Source organism: Hyperoodon ampullatus (genome assembly GCF_949752795.1).
Source record: "Hyperoodon ampullatus genome assembly, chromosome: 9".
Taxonomy (NCBI): Eukaryota; Metazoa; Chordata; class Mammalia; order Artiodactyla; family Ziphiidae; genus Hyperoodon; species Hyperoodon ampullatus.
This window is the reverse complement of record NC_136922.1, coordinates 102,148,343-102,167,585: the sequence shown is the minus strand read 5'-3', so window position 1 is coordinate 102,167,585 and position 19,243 is coordinate 102,148,343. Positions and strand designations below refer to the sequence as shown.

Genomic DNA, 19,243 nt, shown 5'->3' with positions numbered 1-19,243 from the left:
TTAGTTGCAGCATGTAGGATCTAGTTCGCTGACCAGGGATCGAACCTGGGCCCCCTGCATGGGGACCGCAGAGTCTTATCCACTGTGCCACCAGGGAAGTCTCCCCCAATTTTTTTTTCTAACTGCCGTTGTTGGTATATGCAAATACAACTTACTCTGATACATTGGCCTTTAGCCATTTATAAACTCTCCCATTAATAGGTTATCTATAGATGTTTTCAACTGTCTATATATATAGTCATATCACCTGTGAGTAATGACTCCTGTGTTCCTTTTCTGATCGTCAAACCTGCATCTTCCTTGCTCACTGTTCTGCCTAGGACATCCACTGCAGTGCTGAATTACAGTGTGAAAGGCAGCCTCCTTTACTTGTTCAATGTCATCATTAAGTATTATGTTTACTGTAAGCCTTTTTTTTTTTTTTGGTAGATACTCTTTATCAAATTAAGCAATGTCCTTTCTCATCCCAGTTTACTTAGAGTATTTATGGATGTTGGCTCTTATCTGATGATCTTTACGCAGCTACTGAGATGATCTTTCTCCTTTATTATGATGGCGCGTTACCACTAGTGATTTTCAAATGTTAAAACCATCTGTGGGGCTTCTCTGGTGACGCAGTGGTTGAGAGTCTGCCTGCCGATGCAGGGGACGCGGGTTCCTGCCCCAGTCCGGGAGGATCCCACATGCTGCAGAGCGGCTGGTCCCACGAGTCATGGCCGCTGAGCCTGCGCATCCGGAGCCTGTGCTCCGCAACAGGAGAGGTCACGACAGTGAGAGGCCCGCATACCGCAAAAAAAAAAAAAAAAAAAAATCTGTGAATCTCTGCAATAAAACCAACTCAGTCATGACGTTTTTTTCTTTTTATAAACTGCTGCATTGTTTGATAATACTTTTTTACTTCTTTGAACATTTTTGGAGATTAGCCTGTGACTTTCTTCTCTTGTACTGTTCTTCTCAAGTTTTGGTTTCCGGGTTATGCTAGTCTCACAAATGAGTCAGAGTATTCTATATTTTTCTGTTCTTTGGAATACTTTGTGTATTAGTGAAATTACCTTCTCCTTAAATGAGGTAGAATTTATCAGAGAAGACTTCTAGGTCTGTACTTTTGTGGGAAGATGTTTGACCACTGATGCAATTTTTCCAATGTCGTGGGACTAGTCAGATTTTCTATTTCTTCTTGAGTCTGTTTCGTTAAGTTGTATTCTTGTGGGAGTTGTCTGCGTGTTCAAATTTTTGGCAAAGTTTGAAGTATCTTTTTATCTTCATACAGTCTGTAGCAGCATCTGTAGGAGTGTCACCTTTTTCATTCCTGACACTGGTGATTTGTGCCTTCTTTTTTCAGTGATGAATCACACCACAAACTGGTCAAGTTTGTTAGGTTTGTTAAAACCACAATTTTGGGCTTTCTTGATTGTATCTATTATGCGTACGCTATTTCAGTAATTTCTACTCTTATGTTTACATGCCTTAACATTTTGGGGGATTTCTTTTGTTGTCCTATTTGTACCTCCTTGTAAATTCTCAGCCTTTTTCTCTTTTTTGTACGCTCACTTACGCCTACCCATTTCTGAGTACTGATTTAGCTCTATCCTACAAGTTTTGATATGCCGTACTTTCTTATAGTGCAGTTCAAAGTATTTCTTATGATTTCTTCATTGACACACAGGTTATTTAGGAGCACAATTCTTATTTTATTTATATATATATGCATATGAATTGCTCATTTCTTGTTATTTGCTTCTAGCTTAAAAGCTAAAGTATGGTCAGAAAGCATATTCAGTGTAATTTGAATACTTTAAAATTTGTTTACACTTAGGGCTTAGTATAGGGTCAGTTTTTGTAAATGTTCTGTGTATGCTTGAAAAGAATGAATATTCTGTAGTCCTGTGGTGCAGCGTTCTAGATATTCACCAATCGAGCCAATTTTGTTAATTGGCTTGTTCAAATCTTCCATATCCTTCCTGATTTGTCCTATCAATTTCTTAAAAAACTATGCTAGAACTTCCCAAATACAGCTGTAAATCTGGATGTCTTCCCTTTTACTTCTTTAGATGTTGAGGCTGGTTGACAGGAAAATGGAATGACTGATAACAAACAAAACCCACAACAGTCAGTACAAAAGGTGGCAGGAAAGACGGGAACCCCCCACCACCGAGTGAGACACACATAAGCACAAAATAAGATGCTATATTCAAATCTCAATGTATCAGCAATCATTTTGCACATAAATGGATTAAGGGCTCTGAGTAAAGGACCAAACTTGTCAGTCTGGATTAAAAGACAAAATCCGACCGTAGGCTGTTTACAGAAGCCACATCTAAAACACAAGGGAGTCGTGTGCGGGGGCGGGGTAGGGGGGTTGCTGATTCTCTGTAGGCTCTGGGAGGGCAGGCTTGTCCCCAGTGCTGGTAACAACCCATCAGCCACGCCCTGGTGTGGCCCCTCTGGGCTCCTTTCTGTAGGAGCCATGGGCCTTTTCCTTAGCAACCAGGGTCGGTAATTTTAGAATCCACACAGGTATATCCAGCTTAGACCAGGGGTCGGAGTTCTGCCCCAAATGAAAGCTAAGCCCCCATCCGCCAGGAAGAGGACAGCCACGGCTTCTCAGCGCTGAGGTCAGGACGGCAGGTGGGAAGAGGTGCTCTCCTGCGTGGCGTCCCTGCAGTGGCTCGCAGCGCCACGGCAACGTGGCGTGCACGCGCGTGTACGCATACCACCCCCTGCCGGCCCTGGCGGTTCCAGCGGGAAGGGCAGGAGGGGGAGCGACATCTAAACGAACCTGAGTCAAGAAAGCCAGAGGCGTGGCTGGGGAACGCACCTCCCTGAGCAACGGGCATCCTGGAGTCTGGGGCGGTCAGGCCAAGGGCAGACCCCCGGCCCCCTCACAGTCCAGACACGGGGAAGGTTCTGCTGCAGGGGGCCGAGGGCGGAGGCCGGCCCCCGGAAGAGGCGGCCAGGGGTGGGGCATCCTCGGCAGGATGCAGCCCATTAAGATGGCGGCTAGGGGACCCCCACGCGGGGTCCCTGTGCTCCCCACCCCACAGCTCCCCATCAAGGGCTCTGTGGAGCCCTGCCAACAGGCTGCTTGGATCCCTGGGCCACTTTAGGGTCCTGGGTGCTGCCGCTGCTGCAGCCCGAGGCTCTGCTCCTGCACTGGCGGCCACCTGGGGGGGTGCGGCAGCAGGCAGCAAAGGGGGCGGGGGGCTCCGGTGGCCCTCCGGGCGTCCGAGGGGGGGACACACGGTCAGCACAGCGGGGCTGCCGCATGCCGAGGAGAGAGGGCCAGAGCTGGGCCCAGAAGCCTCTGCCAGGGGCACGTCCGGGGGCAGCTGAGGCACCAGGCGGGGCTTCGCGCTGGCCAGGGCTGAGGAGTCGCCAGCCCTGCAGCCTTCCGCCTGGCCCCGCAAGATCTTCGGTCTCGGCCTGCGGGGGCCCTTGTGCCTCCAGTAGGGCGCGTGTCTGTGAGCAGGGCCACCGGTCCAGCGAGGGCCCCGGAGGAGGCCCTTCGTCCCAGGGCCCCACGGGCGCCGCCCCAGCCGATCCACCTGGGTTCTCACGGCGGCCACTTCCTGAGCCAGGCCGGCCAGGGCCCCGGCCAGCTGATCCAGCTTCTCCGAGAGGGCGGCACCGAGGCTGCGGAGCTCGTGCTGCAGGGAACTCCCGCAGGGGCACGGTGGCCGCGGGGAGGCGCGCGGCATAGCCCAAGGGATGGCGGCTCTGGGGGGAGGCCCAGGCGGATCTCCGGGAAGGGGCCTCGGGTGGGTCCCGGCTGAAACCAGAGCGGTACGCGGGTGAAGGTCCTCGAAGCGTCAGGACCTTCTCTCCCCACAGGGTCCCTTCAGCTAGTATCTCATCCTGCCCCGCTAAGGCCGGGCTTCAGACGGGCAGGATCCTAGCGACTCAGGCTGGGGAATTATGGACGGCTGTTCCCCAGATTCACGGGCAGGATAAATCACAGACCGGGTCTCCATGGTAACCAAGCTCGCTTAGGACAGTGGCCTTCCCATCTTCTAGGAAAAGGTGGGTTCTCTATGCCACCTTTGGGCCCTACTGGTGTCCTGAGTAACTCTGCCCTTGGGAGTCAGTGGGCAGGGCCTGGAGAAGCCGCAGATGGCATGAGGCCAAGACCGTGGGCAGCATCTGGAGAGCGCCCAGGAGGGCCAGTCCAGCCTGGGTCCCGGGTGTTGCTAGTGGGGTGACCAGGGGGCTGTATCAGCACCCAGTGCTACTGGTCACCAGTAAACCACAAGCGTCCCCACTCCCTCCTGACCTTTACCCTCCCTCTTCAGAAGTTACAGACATAGGACTTTAAGTCTTAAGTTACTTAAAAAAAAAAATCACCTCCTCCTTCACCCTAAGTTCCCTTGGAACTGGTCTCCACCCGAGGCCAGCCTCATAAAGAAGCCCCGTTACCACCCGGAGCCGCAGGACAGACCTGCTCTCCGGCCACGCCTGAGTCCCCAGCCCGGCTCTGGCCTGCACTTCTCAGGACCCCAGAGCTTCAAACAGAAAAAGTGGAGACTGGAGCCCAAGGACCCAAACGATGCCCGGCCACGTGCTTCAGGAAGGATCTCGGCTGAGGGCCAGCGATAGTGCTGCTGTCCCAGGTGTCCTTCTACCCGAGGCGCAGCAGCGGGGCTGCCGGCCTCAGGCCAGCTCAGCGCTCCTGATAAAGCAGCTGCACCTGCAGGGACGCCAAGCCCATGATATGACGTAGCCCCCCACTGCAGGCTTCAAGTGTGAGGATCTGGGTGCACGTCCTAGAGCGGACCAGGGACCGAGCCCTGCCCTCCCGAGGCGGGTCTCTGACGTGGTGTAGGGAAGAGCTTCCTCGGGGTTGGGTGACACAGAACCACATCTCTGGGGACGCCCCCGCCAGGCCACTCACTACTGCGCCTGTTTCCCCCTCTGTCCTCTAAGTCGCCTCAAACCCCGAACTTTGATTCTGGATGCATCTATTCTGGGGAAAGTCTCAATTTCTATTTTGCCTCTAAAAAGGGTCTGCATACTTTTATGAAACAGCCAACTATTCCTGTAGGAAAACCCTGAAATGAAATAAGCAAGCTGAAGTGAGTTCAACATGAGACTCTTCCTGCCTGTGACCCAAACGAGGCTGGAAGGCTGTTATGAAAAAGCCTTTCCCAGGCTGTAAGCCTGGGGGTCTGGCTGGCCCACCCTGCCACAGTGAGCTGAGCAGCGGGGAAAGAGAGTGGGTGGCCGTGCAGACGCTGAGCCCCCGCCAGCCCTGTGCTTGCAGGGCTCCCGGATACTCGAGGTCGGGGGGAAGCCACCAGCTCACCTGTAACACCTGGGCTTCCGTCTCCGGGCCCCAGGCCCCTGAACTCTTCACCAGCCGTCGGATTCCAGGAAAGGGGCCCACAGGCTGACCCAGGAGGCTGGCAGGGCCCAGACCCCAACCTCTTCTCCAGCTGAGACGCAGGGCAGGGATCCACAGCTGCCCCCGCAGGAAGAGCACAGAGCACTTGCGGTGTGGATACACATCGTTTGCCCAGAGCCACTCTGACCGGGGATATTTGGACATGACCTAAAAAAGAAAACCCCCAAACATCCAAACTTTCAACTTTCAAATACTGGTTAAACGAGATGCAAGAGGGATGGATATACTTGGCTCGTTAGGAAGCCCATCTCTGGGCACCAGGGCACACAGGACGAGGGTGGCCCGGATTATTTCCGGAGTCCTCTGCGGCTCTCCCAGTAGGTGGGGGCTGGAGAGCGCCATGCCTGCAGGTCCCACCCCCAGTGAGGCCCCTCCGGAGACCTGCTGGAGGCCCTGTGGGTCCACGCCTGGCCCCCTCTGCTGTTTCCCGACAGGTCCACAGCCGGTGAGGAATGTGGGTACAGCCGGGGCTTGCGCAGAGGCCAAGCGGTGGGCAGAACCACTGGCCTGAGTGCAGGGGGGAGCCCCCTTCCCCGACCCTGCACCCCACCCATCCCTACCTCCGCCGGCGCTGCCCAGGGGGCCAGGCGGGCCCAGGTTCTCCAAGCACACTTCTCTCCAGGGCGGATGGGACCGGCCTCCCACCTTCTCTTCTGCTTTTCCTGCTGAGAGCGAACACTGGGTCAGGCTCGGACTGAGAACTGCGGAGGCCTGGAGTAGCAGGCAGCCTGTTTCCAGCTTTCCTGACGCGACAACCGCTTAGTTTCCCCAGGTGGAGGGGTCTCACTTGTGACACTGTTTCTGTTTACTGCCAAAGCTACTGGCAACACAACCAGGTAAGGAAGCAGGCAGCCCCCCAGATCTGGGTGACCTGGATCAATGACCACTTGAATGACCCTACTTCTCCCTTCTTGGGCCCCAATTCCACGCTTATGCTTTATTTATTTTTGTGTGGTACGCAGGCCTCTCACTGTTGCGGCCTCTCCCGCTGCGGAGCACAGGCTCCGGACGCGCAGGCTCAGTGGCCATGGCTCACAGGCCCAGCCGCTCTGCGGCATGTGGGATCTTCCCGGACCGGGGCACGAACCCGTGTCTCCTGCATCGGCAAGCGGACTCTCAACCACTGCGCCACCAGGGAAGCCCCACGCTTATGCTTTAAATAAGCCAATAAAGAGTGAATATGCCAAACCCTAGATACCCTACCCTCCACCCTAATAAAAACAGAGTCAGGTCTGCGCACTCTCTCTCCCCCGCACCTCGCCAGTGGGCGTACCACGTAACCTCCACGACCTGCAAGTAATACGTCCTGTGCCTCCAAGTTCCCTGATGTTTCTGCCGAAGTGCGTCCTACAGCACACAACACTGGCTCCAGTGGGACTCCAGTGTGTGGGGCTGGCCCGCTACGAGTAACACGAGCTGGGGTGAGGGACCCAGGTGTTCCTAGCTGAGAGCTTCACTATCGATATACTGGGACCAACACAACAGTATATATACGTACATATGTTTTAAGTGTGTGTAATGTGCATATAGTATATACACATATAAAAATATGTATATCTCAAGTTTACTGTCGGACTTTCCAATTAAACACACTCATTTAACACTCCTGGGGCCCCATGTGCCTCAATATCCTCGCCTTCTCTCTTGGACACAGCTCATCCTACGGGGAACTCAAGCGTGATAAAAGTAGAGAACTTTCTGGCAAGAGTCAGGCAAAGTGATGGGTGGGACTCAGAGAACCCAGTCTCTGGACCCTTGGCCCTCCTGGGGGACATGCCCCCTTCTCAGGAGACCCCAGGCTCACCTGCACTGAGACCACGGTGGTCCCCGGTCTTGTCTCTTCTCTGGCCTTCACCAGGGCTGCTGCCAGTGCGAGGGCCGCCAGGGCGTGGGGAAGGAGGGCCAAGGCCCTTGCAGCTGGGAAGGCGGTCCCCCTCTGTCACAAACAAAGCCGGGGTCAGGGCGGTGGCTGCACCCTGGGGCGGGGCTGCCAGCTCTCCTCTCCCCAACAAGCTCACCCTGCAGGAGGGGCTGCCAGAGCTCTGGCTCCAGCCTTGGGTCTTCTCCTTCTGAGCTGCTGATGCTGGAGCTGGAGCTGGAGCTGGGGCTGGGGCTGGGGCCCGGGACAGGGTCGGCCAGGCAGGTGAAGCGCAAGGGCCCCCCGGGCAAAATCCCCTTCAGAGAGTTCTCCAGGCAGTGGAGTGGGGAGGGCTTGGTGGCTGGCCCTGGGCAAATGGCAATAAAGAAGGCCTCTGTCCATCAGCCCAGTGCCAGGCAGGAGGGCCATCTGCCTCAACGGGCGGGCTTGTGGAGCTGTTCCCTTTTCAGCTCAACCCCATACAAGCTCTGGTGGACCCTGAACAGCTTCCTCTTTGGCCATGGGAGGTGGAGAGATGCAAAGCCAGAGCCTGGCCCGGTCCCCAGTCACTCTGGAAAGGCCGCCAGGGACCCTTCCAGAAGTCTCAAGACCCTGGAAGCCATTAGCAGTATGGTTCCAGCCAGACTCTGGGTCTTATAAGCCAGGCAGCCCCTCCTACTTGCACTCACTCAGGACCAGCAGCCTGAGGAGAGATTCAGTTATGTCCACAGCAGGCCCTCCAAACCAGCTCTTTCTTGCCTGGTGGGAGTATTAGAAATACTGTACTTATTCAAGGGAGTCAGACCCTACCAGCCCACCTCAGCAAGTCTAGGAAGGAATTCTGCTGTGAGTTCAACTACGCTGCAGCAGCAGGACACACGCCTCCACCCCCAGGCAACTGGTACAATAGAGGAAACATCCAGTCTTTCCCCCAGAGAAACCCAGCTTCTGGATAAAAGCAGTGCTCTCTCCACTTCTTTTCAGCGCACCTCGGGGTGCTCCAGCCAGCAGTCTCTGGGGAATGTGCACACACTCCAGCTGGCAGTCCAGAATGGGTGAGATAAGAAAGGAAAAGAGGAGTACAGAGGGAAGGGGGAATCTGTTCCCTCGTCAAACACTGTCTCGGGAGGAAAGACATGCCAGCAAGTCCCGGGGCAGAGGCAGCTCACCATCTGGGAGCCACCTCCACGGTCCTGGCCTGGCGGCCCCGGGGTCCTTGGGACCTCGCTGGTGGCAGGCAGGGATGGTGCCAGAGGCAAGTGCCTGTGGGCTGGCCAGGCGGAGGCTCCTGGTGGGCACGTCACCCCCTCGCTGTCCCAGGTGGGCTGGCTCCCAGGCCTCGCCCCTCAGTCCTGTTTCAATGAGAAGCCAAGAGGCCTGTCAGCCCGGGGGCCCCGTGTTGGCACCGAGGCCAGGAAGTCACTGGGCAGAGAACAACTTCTGTCATGTTGGATTCTCGGGCTCACAAGCTCCTGGAGCGCGCCATACAACAGCCCCGTAGACGTTCCCGGGAGCCTCCCGAATCCTCCAGGATCTCCTTATGCCCCAACCCAGCTACCCAGACTCCCAGCAGCCCCACAGCTCAGCGGCCGTGCTGGACGCCAAGGCACGTGGGGCCGACAGCCAGGATACGGACACTCTGCGGCCAAGGCCCCGGCTCAGGCCCGGATTTGGAGCAGCGGCAGTGGGGCTGGGTGTCCCATCCCACCTCACTGCCGACAAGCCTCTGCCCAGGCCGTTTCCAGGATATCATCTCATCTCAGGCCAGGATAGGGGCCCACCAGCTTCTGGGGAGGCAGCGCCCAGGGCGGTCCCTGGTGCTGGCCTCCAGCTACTCTGGAAGGCTGCCGGGGAACCTTCCAGAAGTCTCAAGATCCTTCAGACGCTGGGCAGCGCTTTACCTTCCATGCCTGCCGTCCAGTTCTTGGGCTCCACTCTCCACGGCCCCCTGTGCCCTGCCGAGGAGCATGACCAGGTGGGCTGCGGCCCAGGTGCGGGTATCTCTCTGAGGCAGTTCTCCAGGCCCTGGAGCGGAGAGCTTCCCACGGGGCTTCCTGTGAAAACCCAACGCTCGCGGTCTTGGCTGGTCAGAGCTCGGTCCTGTGAACCCCAGGAGCCTCGCCTGTGCCCTGTGTCCGGTGCAGCTGGAGCTACTGGAGGAGGCGCAGGGCCCGAGGCCGGTCACACCGGCTCAGGGCACCCAGTTTCAGGGGGGACCTGGCCCCAAACCTGTCACTCCTGCCTCCCGGCAGCCCTGGGAGAGGCCTCCCCAGCTCGGCCGCCTACACAGAAACTGGTCAGCGGGCTGTGGTGGAGGAGATGGGCGCTGAGGCTGGAACGTCGTCAGGCTGCCTTTGCTACTCAAAGAGGGAAAGGCCAAGGATGGAGCAGGTCAAGAAGGGCAACGCTAATGCCTTTCAACTTGGGGAAAAAACAAATTGCCAAAATCGTATTTCTAGTGACAGAGCTGTGGATACAATAGGAACTACATGCACTGAAATTCTTTTTCTTTTTTTTTTGGCTGTGCCATGCGGCATGTGGGATCTTAGTTCCCTGACCACTGACTGAACCCGTGCCCCCGGCAATGTAAGCACGGAGTCCTAACCACTGGACCACCAGGGAAGTCCCTGGACGGAAATTCTAGAAAAGGCCCTTCTTGGGTCAGCTGTCACCTCAGCCATGCTCTTTCCTGAAGGCATTTGCTGATGCTGTGCCAGGCAGAGCAGGAGAAAAGAGAAACTGCCAGAGCTTCAGGCCACTGTAGGCTGGAATTGCAAAGTCACGAGAGGAACCCCACACACAGCTTTCCCCACAGACGCTGCTGAGTTCTGGGGCAACACAGGGAGCTGGGGAGCTGGGCTGGAAGCTTCCACAAGGCGGCGTGAGATCGCCTGCCGTTTGGGTGACTTAGAACACCAGGTCTGTTGATAGAGGATGCTCGAGAAGGAATATCCTGGTCCCGACCGCAGCCCACCGCGCAGCTGCGGGGAAGAGAGGACGGGGCAGCACAGCGCTGAGGATGCTAAGACCAAACGTGGGAAGACGCCAAAGGGAAGCATGAAGACAGAAAGCACGGTGGAGAAGCTGCGCATAGGATGCCGGGCCACACGCAGCGTCCCTGGAAGTCACAGTAGCGGGTGGCTCAGCAACACAGGGCAGCAGAGGGAGGCAGATGCCACCCGTCCTCCACAACCTTCTGTAGCTTTTAAGCAAGACTGAACGATCTATTACCTACTAAGGACTAAAAATTAAAAAGAAAATTCGGCTGCATGTTGGGAGGTAAAAGCCACCCCCACGCAAGGGGCTGACCCGTGGCAGGTGCAGGGACCCAGGCCCAGGGACACCGGAGGCCCCAGGCCGGCCCGATGGCCCCGGCTGGCCTGGCACAGAGCCCTGGGTACAGCTCCAGGCCTTTCTACTAGCAGTGGGTGAGGCCAAAACACAGAGGAGAGCCCCGGGGACCGGGTGTCCACGGACAAGGCAGACGGAGAGCACTGGGATCATTCAGGTGGAGAAAAAGGTCCAGTCCTGCAAGGTCCCAAAGAGGGGACAGCTCACACGGAGGCCTCCACGAGGAGGTACCCTGACGCACAGCCACCAAACACACCCTCTAAGGTGGCTTCACACAAACCTCACGACGTTATTCCTTAAGTTGGAAAGTCAGTGGATATGACAGACACTGACTTCTTCGTGGCTGGGATAAGGAAGAATTTGATGTCAAAGGAGATCTTTTTACTTTTTAAGACATCTTAGATGTCATCCTGCCCCGTCTGAGCCAAGTCACTAAAAGAGACCCCCGCCCCCCTAAACAGGTCCTGCGTCTGCTCCCGCCGTGGCATCCCCGCTCTGCTGCCGGCACCGGGCGTGATGGCCTGACTTGCTTGGGCCGGACACAGGGCGGTGGGCAGGGGGCGCCTCCCGTCCTTCCCCAGAATCCACTCCCAGCTTCAGGCCGGCCAGCTCACCTTTTCCAGGCCGATGCCCCTGGCTGCCCTCAGGACTCTGGAAATCCAGGTCCCCGTCAATGCTGCTGGACGAAGAGAAGCTGGTGGGGGTGCCTTGGGAGCCTGCAGGGAGGGCAGGGCTGTCTCTCATGCAGCCCTGCAGGCCCAGAGCCAGAAGAGGCCCCAAGACCACCTCTGCAGGAAACAGCACAGCTGGCGTCATGGGAAAACCACAGGAGAAGAGGTCCCCTGGGCCCTGGGCTGTAGACGGGTGCCCAGACCTGCCCCAACACCTCTCCCACTGGGATCTCCCCTTAGGTTAGGGCACTCGTGGTGCTGATTAAAATCCTGTAGCACGTTAACCCACATAAACCCAACCACTGGTCTTGTGGGCCTAGAGGGTAAGTGAACCTCTCAGTGGAGACAGTGGGCAGAAGAGTTTAACTGGCTTCCACCAAATGCAGGGGCTGTTTGGGGGTAGGCGTGAGAGGGGGCTGGAGGAGAAGGGCTGCACCCCTGAGGCCTGGGATGAGGAGGGGGGACCTGACGGCATCCTCGGCATCCCCCATTCTGTGCACAGGGACAAACGCCACCGGGAGCCCATGACGCAGTCTACCTTTGCTGTGTGATCCGAGGCGCTGCAGCTCGGGCCTCTGAGACCCAGGGTCTCCTGGCTGGGGGCTCCGGGACCAAGAGCTGGCTGGCGGCTGGGAAGGTAACGACCCACTCAGGGGGATGCCCCTCAGACAGGCCTCCAGGGCTTCCAGGGGTGAGCTCGAGGCGCTGCCGGCTGGGACAGGGGAGATGCCCCATCACCATCTCTGGCCCAGCTCCCCGGCCCAGCCCCGGCTGGCTGCCTGGCCTGCCTTCCGCAGGGGTGGCGAGTCCTGTACCAGGCGTGGGAGCCTGCCAGGCAGGACACCCTCTGTGCGGGCTCTGATCTGTTTTCTGCTCCCCAACCTGGGGAAGCGACGCCAGCTGTACCCAGGCCCAGGGGCAGGGTTGGGAGAGCCACACGTAGGGGCCAGCTTCCCGACTGCTGGGAATTCTCTGCAAGACCACGGTCCTTACAATGGAAGGCTTCCTGGGCAAGGGCCTGGGTTAGGAGGACGGGGATTGAGGGAAGGGATTAACTGCCTGAGAAGGATGGCCAGGTGGATGCCACTCCGCCCAGGAGACAGGCAAGTGCCCCGTCCCCTGTGGGCTGGCAGAACCTTGTTGGGGGCGCTGAGAACCCCACCCGGGAAGACTCGAGCAGACAAGCCCAGGCCTCACCTCGAGCTGCAGAGCCCCAGCTGGGCACTCGGACCCAGGCGGTGCCTCCATTGTCCCCAGGGCTGCCCGCGGCAGAAGGGCCGTGGGTCCGCTTGCTGAGCTGACAGGATGCGGGCTCCGGGGGCCCCCGGGCCCAGCCGTCCTCCACCTTCACTGCAGAGAGTGCGCTGCCAGCTCCAGGCCCGGGGGGAGGGGTCTGGAGGGGGCGGGGCCCTGTGGGAAGCCCCTCATGAGGCCTTCCTAGGGTTAGGATGGGGCGTCCAAGGCCCCCGGCCCCCACAGCCGTCTCAGCTCCAAGGTCGTCACTGCTCAATCATCAGCAGATGGACCCAGTCCCACCCCCGCCTCCAGAGATTTCTGCTGAGGGATGATGCCAAGCAGCTCACCCCAGGCAGCACCGAGCCAGGGTCCTGCCTCCAAGGGCAGCACGTCCATCTCAGATTGACTTTCTCAAAGTTCTGGGACGCTGATGACCAGTGGTGAGCCCATGCGAATGTGACAAGAACCCCCTCATCAAAACGATACCCGGCAAGTCTACTGCCTGGAGCTATGTCTCCTATTTTCCGTCTCTCTCCCTCCCAACCATCCCCTCCTTCCTTCTGGAACCCTCAGCTCCTACTGGAAGAGCCAACCTGGAATGTTACCACATTGCTGCACCTCCTACATGCCCACGTCCTTTTATAGCATGATCCCCGACGTCTGGCTACTCCAACCGACACACTGATGTGTGCGCCCGAGTGTCTGGCTGTGGAGGGTCACCTACTGCCCTGCTTGGAGCGGAGAAAGGCGACGGCTGACGTCCAGGGGCCTCCCTGCCCAGCCAGTGGCCTTTACCTCCAGAATTCCTTTTCCAGGCCCCTGGGTCCTCCTGCAGTCGTGGGTCCCTTGCTCCTGAGGGGCTGGGTTGCTTGTCCCGGGCCTCTGGGATCTCCTTCAGACAGTTCAGCAGACTCTGGAGGGGACAATCTCCTGAGGCTGTCTCTGTCTTCACTACAGAAAAAAGGAACACATGTTCCCCCTGAATCGGTGACTTCAGTCTCGGTGACAAACAACCAAAAGGGGAATTCAGTTAAAAGGTCCAAGGCCAGAAATCTGGAGATGCAGGCCTTCTTATAACTCACTCAGCCTTGCACAGGCCACTGTCTTCTTAGTGCTTGGCTTAAAAATGCCTGTCTACGCACCTCCCAGAACTGGATGGATGAACGGAGGATGTGAAAATGCACCCTACGGGCAGAGCATATGGTGCTACTCTGAGTACAAACGAAGGAAGTGGGAGGACTGGGCTGCTACGTGTAGATAGTTCTCTGGGCCCTGAACAGAACGTAATTTGAGGAGGCCCAAGCTTTTTACACACACACACACACACACACACACACACACACACACATAGTGTACCTAAGCCTCACAACAGCCCTCTAAGGTGGGAACAACTATCCCCTTTTACAGACTGGAAACCAAGGCTCAAAGCCTTGAGGAGCGTCTCACAGTCTGCCCAGCTAACAGGCGTCAGGGTCCAGGGCTGGGGCTCCTGCCCCCACCGCGTCACCCTGCTCCCCCAGGCCCACTGCAAGCATCCCACTTCGTGTCAACATGAAGTGACACTCACTCATCATCTCCTCCTCAGGCGTCCCATGTTAGGATGAGTAAAGAACCCAAAGCATCCAGGGCAGAGTCTATTTCTGAGTTTTCTTACACCAGCTGACCAACGCTGTTCCCCTAAGACAGCCATCTGGCTCCAGAAATGTGACACTAATGATACCGGAATGGCCAGGCTGGCAATGATCCTTAGGGAGGATTGTATATTTATAGACAAAGATCCATCAAAGGGCAATTCCGCGGGGTCAGAAACCTTGGCGTGAGGAGACAGGTCCGCGGGGACTCACCTGCCCAGGGCGGGCTCCCGGGCCGCAGCTCTGCTCTGGTCAGCTGGGTCGCACCCAGGCCGGCGACTGGCGGCGGTAAGCTCAGGGGCTGCTCGGGGTGCTGGGGCCCGGGCTCGAGGATTTCCTTCAGGCAGTTGATGAGGCCTTGCAAGGGGCTGTTCCCAGGAGAGATTCCCGCAGCTCCTGCAAGGCCAGCACGCTCAGGGCAGCCCTGAAGGCGGCAGCTGTGGGACCTTTAGGGGTCAGATTTCCCACCCGTGAGAATGCGGACGACGTCTGAGCGCCACGCCGGGCGGTCAGGAGGCTGAGGTGGGGGCCACACGACACCTCCCTTTTCCCACCCCCTCAGCTCCGGCGCAGGCCCCGCCCTCGGGAAAGCCAGCCCCTCACCTGTCCCCGTGGCCCCTGTCTCCTGATTCCTGTGGCTCTGCTGCCTGCTGGGACTACAGGTAGGAGGGCTAGGCTCCTGGCTGGGGGCTCCTGGGCTTTCCTCCTCCACAGGCCTTGGCGTGTCAGCAGTTTCTGTTGCAGGAGGGACAGGAAGGCCTCTCTAGCCCCAGCTCCTGACCCGGAGACGTCACCTGGGATCTGGTCCCCCGAGAGGACAGGCCCCTCCAGGCCCTAAATCCCTGAGGGGCAGCCAAGTCCTGGGAACTTGGATTTGCGGCAGAGCCAGCTCCCGCAGGTTTGCTCCAGGAGAAGGCAGGGTCTTTCCCTGTTTCCTTCTGGCGTAAACGTCAACACAAGACTGTTCACTCCGGGTCCCTCTCCCAACCCCAGCCTCTGACTTTGGCTCAGCAGGTCATGCCCATAGCCTCAACACGCAGGCCCAAGCCTCGTACATATGTTTCTCAAAGCTGGGCACGTGGCAAAGGTGCCAGGTGACACCTGAAACTACAGGCTAAACGGGGTATGTTTTTCCGGAGTGCCAATTTTATGCCATATTAATTTGAAATGTTTCAGATAAAAACAGATATTCAGACAAATGTATAAGTTGCCAAAATTTTAAAATAAAATAAGACCCAGAGAAATCCCAGTGGCCACCTTGCCCTCCCTGACTATTAACGCTGCCCTGGCGAGCAGCTGAGATTCAGGTCTGGTGCCACAGGCACGCTGCACACAGCACCCTGCGAGTGGGGCCGAGCATCCCGCATCTTCACTGGTCCACGGGCGGAGGCCCAGCACTAGGCCTGCTCCCTGGGGCCCCCGTGCTGGGTCATACTCACTGATGGGGAGGGGGTTCCCCTGCCCCCTGGCTCTGGGCGGGCTGCTGGATGAGCTGCCGCTGGGCATGGTGGCCAGGCCAGGCCGGCCGACAGGTGTGTCAGGAAGGCAGCCGAGCAAGCCTCGGAGAGGGCAAGTATCCCCCATCACAGCTGCTGCTGGGGGGCGGGACACTGGAATTAAGCCCGGCAGGAGGTAAAATGCCCCCACCATTGTCCCATCCTGGCCCTTCCCTGCCGTGTTCCACTAACAATGACCAGGACGTCAGTAACCTCTGCCCTGTCATCTCTGGGCTCTGACACGTAGATTCACAGTCTAGGTCTTGTTCTGATAAGATCCTTCTCACCCGACCATCAGCTGAGCAGACTCAAAGGAACCCTACGGGCTGGGGCTGCTGGGGACAGACCCCTGAGGAGGTGAGAGTGCCGGCGAGCAGAGCTTGGGGAAGGAGGGAGAGTCTGGTGAGGTGGGAAGAGTGCAGGCGGGGGGGACCTGGCCAGTCATCTACAGAACAGGGCCGGCCTCGCCCACCACGCGGGGCACACCACGACGGGGCCCCAAGGGCGTGGATGAAGCCAGGTAGAGCCACTAGAGAAGAGTCAGAAGCTGCTGTCTCACCACGGTCCACGCACTCTCAGAGGACAGGCACGCCGCCCGGGTTCATGCAGTGGGGCGACTCCACCCAGGGCCTGGCAGGGGCTGGGCAGGCGCACAGCGCTGCCCACAGCTTGAACTTGTCTATGGGAGGCAGAGGGCCCGCCGGCTGTCGACTCACCCTCGGGGCTCGCCCCCTCCCCGTCCAGGCTGGCTCCCCCGCTCTCAGGGCTGACTTCCCCAAACAGGAACTCTGGGATCTCCTTCACCAGCTGCACCAGGGCGCTGAGGTGCAGGCTGTGCTGGGGGGCTCCTCCTGCCAAGAGGCCAGAGAAAACCCCCCGCATCAGCTCGGCACTCATGCTGCTGCTCGTGGCGTCACGCTGCATCTCATGTAATCCTGCCACCACGTGAAGGGCAGCAAAGGAGAGACCCGTGTCCACAGACAACGAGGACCTGGGCTCAGGGCAGGCGACCTGCCCACGGCACAGCCGGGAGCAGGACGCTGGGGACCACGGGTAACTGAGCTCCTGTCGCTCGTTCCCTGTTGCTCCTCCGAGGGGACCGCCAAGGAGGGCTGCCTCCCTGTGCCCTGCCACTGTCCGGACCCCTGCCTTTCCCGGCACCCCCTGGACCACATCCACCGCCCAAAGTCTCTGGACCTTCAGGGGCTGCAGGCTGGCTCTGCACGGGTGGTGGCGGGAAGGGGGCCTAAGGGGGCAAAGCTCTCCAAGGGTGTCCCCAGCTTTCTTCCTAGCACTTCATGTGACGGGCAACAGTGTACCAGGCTCCCGGCCCAGAGGGGTCGCTGTGGCGAGGTGGGGAGGGTTGCGGTCACAGCATCCCGGAAGGAACGGAGCCAGGGGCTGAGGACACGTGGGAAGGACACGAGTGAGTCCACCTGGGCCTAGCCTACCCAGGAGGACCAGGACCCCAAAAGGGCCTGCCCTTGTCCGCCAAGATTACTCACCCAGGGGCCCTCCTCCCCGCGGAGAGTCCTGCCCATCAGCAGCACAGCCCCTGCCCCCCACGGCTCCTCCAGGCTCCGAGGGACACAGGAAGGCAGAGAGGGGCAGCAGGTCCACTGTCCCTGGGAAGGAAAAGAGGGACAGTCCCCCCCGGGAGTGGGAGCCGGCCTCCGCCCTCCCACACGCGATCACGCCAGCAGCCCAGGCACCTGCCATCCACGCACCCGTGCACGTGTGTGTCCGTATGACCACCCAAACCCCAGGGACGGTCAGAACCTCGGGGACCAGTGCTGTTTTGCCAGTTTGTTAGGGCCCCCACTGGATCACACCCAGCACCCTAGTACGGTCCACAGAAACGACAGCATAAAAGACCCACGAGGCCCCCAGCTCAGCGCAAGGCTCTCGACGCCACCTCATTGTGTAAACAAAGCCCAAGGCCCGGTGGGTCCCGGGGTGCAGAGCGACTCAGGACCCGCGTGGTGCTGACCCGGCCTCCCGTCCCCCCGGCAGCCGGCTCCGGCCTGCTTCTCACCCAGGGAGGCCAGCGTGTCGTAGTTCTCCCGCATCACGTCCAGGTAGAGCGCCCTCTGCCCCTCCCCCAGCAGCCGCCACTCGTCCTCGGAGAACCGCACGGCCAGGTCCTGGAAGGCCATGGACACCTGTGGGCACAGTCTCAGGGGAGTTGGCTGGTTCCCTCCCAGCAAGGCCGGCCTAGTCATCCTCAGCTCGCCTGTGTCTCCTGGTGGACACCAGAGAGGGGGGAGCAGTGACAGAGAGCATGGGGTGGGCGCCTGACACACGGGAACGGGCACAGGGGCAACGGGAATCTGCTCAAGAGACAGTGACGGGGGTCAACTGTGTCCCCCAAAAGATACGCCAAAGTCTTCACCCCAGTACCTGAGAACGTGGCCTCATTTGAAAATAGGGTTGCTGCAGATGTAATTAGTTAAGATGAGGTCCTAATGGAATAAGGCAGGTCCTTAATCCAATATGACTGGTGTCCTTAAAAGAAGAGGAACAGAGACAGACCCACAGGCAGGAAAAGTCCATGTGACAGTGGAGACAGAGGTTGGAGTGATGCAGCCACAAGCCAAGGAACGCCCGGGGCCACCAGAAGCTAGAAGAGGTGAGGCAGGATCCTCCCCCAGAGCCTTTGGAGAGGGCTTCATAAGATTAAAGAAACATTTTGTCCTAACTTCTTTAAAAATAGTCATTAAGTGGGCTTTAAAATGGCCGTCAGACCCTAGAAGATGACCAGCATCTAGAAGGCATGAATTTTAAATTACAGCAAAAATTAACTTCATGCAAATTAAGCACAAAGGTTATACTTATATTAAGCAGAATATAAATTACGGGAAGGGTCCTTCTGGCTTAGGAACAAATGCTAAACTATTTACTTGTTAGAAAAAATTATTAAATAAAATGAAGACACTCCTAATAAAGCAAAGATAATCTACTGCCTTGTTTCATCAACTCAAGTGAGTGATTTTAAAAACCATCACTGTGGGACTTCCCTGGTGGCACAGTGGTGAAGAATCCGCCTGCCAATGCAGGGGACACAAGTTCGAGCCCTGGTCCAGGAAGATCCCACATGCCGTGGAGCAACTAAGCCCGTGCGCCACAACTACTGAGCTTGCGCTCTAGAGCCTGCGAGCCACAACTACTGAAGCCCATGCGCCACAACTACTGAAGCCCACGTGCCTAGAGTCTGTGCTCCACAAAAAGAGAAGCCACCGCAATGAGAAGCCCGCACACTGCAGCGCAGAGTAGCCCCCGCTCACCGCAACTAGAGAAAGCCTGCGCAGCAACGAAGACTCAACACGGCCATAAATAAACAAACAAACAAACAAACCAACCGTCGCCGCTACCAACCGTGGCGTTGTCACCAATGGCATCTGCTCCCCACTCTGCCTGTCTCCCGCTGACCGCTGCCACCACAAGGACACACCCGGCTGGAGGCAGCCTCTCCACGGGCTACCTGCCCTGGTCCAGAGTCCGAAGGCCCACAAGCAGTCAGACACCGCAGTCTCTTCCTCCTCGGCCCCCTGTGCATTCTGACCACCGGACAGCCGCTCAGCAGGCCAGCGGGCTCTCCTGAA

The 19,243-nt window shown here is 58.0% G+C and overlaps 1 protein-coding gene across 1 annotated transcript; it reads right to left on the bottom strand.

The window, feature by feature from the left end:
- Positions 1–2,882: 2,882 nt before the first annotated feature.
- On the bottom strand, positions 2,883–17,935 carry KRBA1 (KRAB-A domain containing 1; the record flags this gene model as incomplete). Its single annotated transcript, XM_079711661.1, has 18 exons — positions 17,677–17,935; positions 17,147–17,266; positions 16,358–16,492; positions 15,585–15,740; positions 14,749–14,880; positions 14,359–14,541; positions 13,310–13,465; positions 12,476–12,688; positions 11,817–11,990; positions 11,222–11,323; positions 9,158–9,310; positions 8,426–8,608; positions 7,417–7,623; positions 7,203–7,334; positions 5,959–6,063; positions 5,300–5,545; positions 4,956–5,045; positions 2,883–3,769 (listed from the first exon to the last, which is right to left on the bottom strand). Exons 1-18 carry the CDS (start codon positions 17,861–17,863, stop codon positions 2,883–2,885), a joined length of 3,561 nt encoding a protein of 1,186 aa, XP_079567787.1. The 5' UTR covers positions 17,864–17,935.
- Between the last annotated feature and the right edge of the window lie 1,308 nt (positions 17,936–19,243).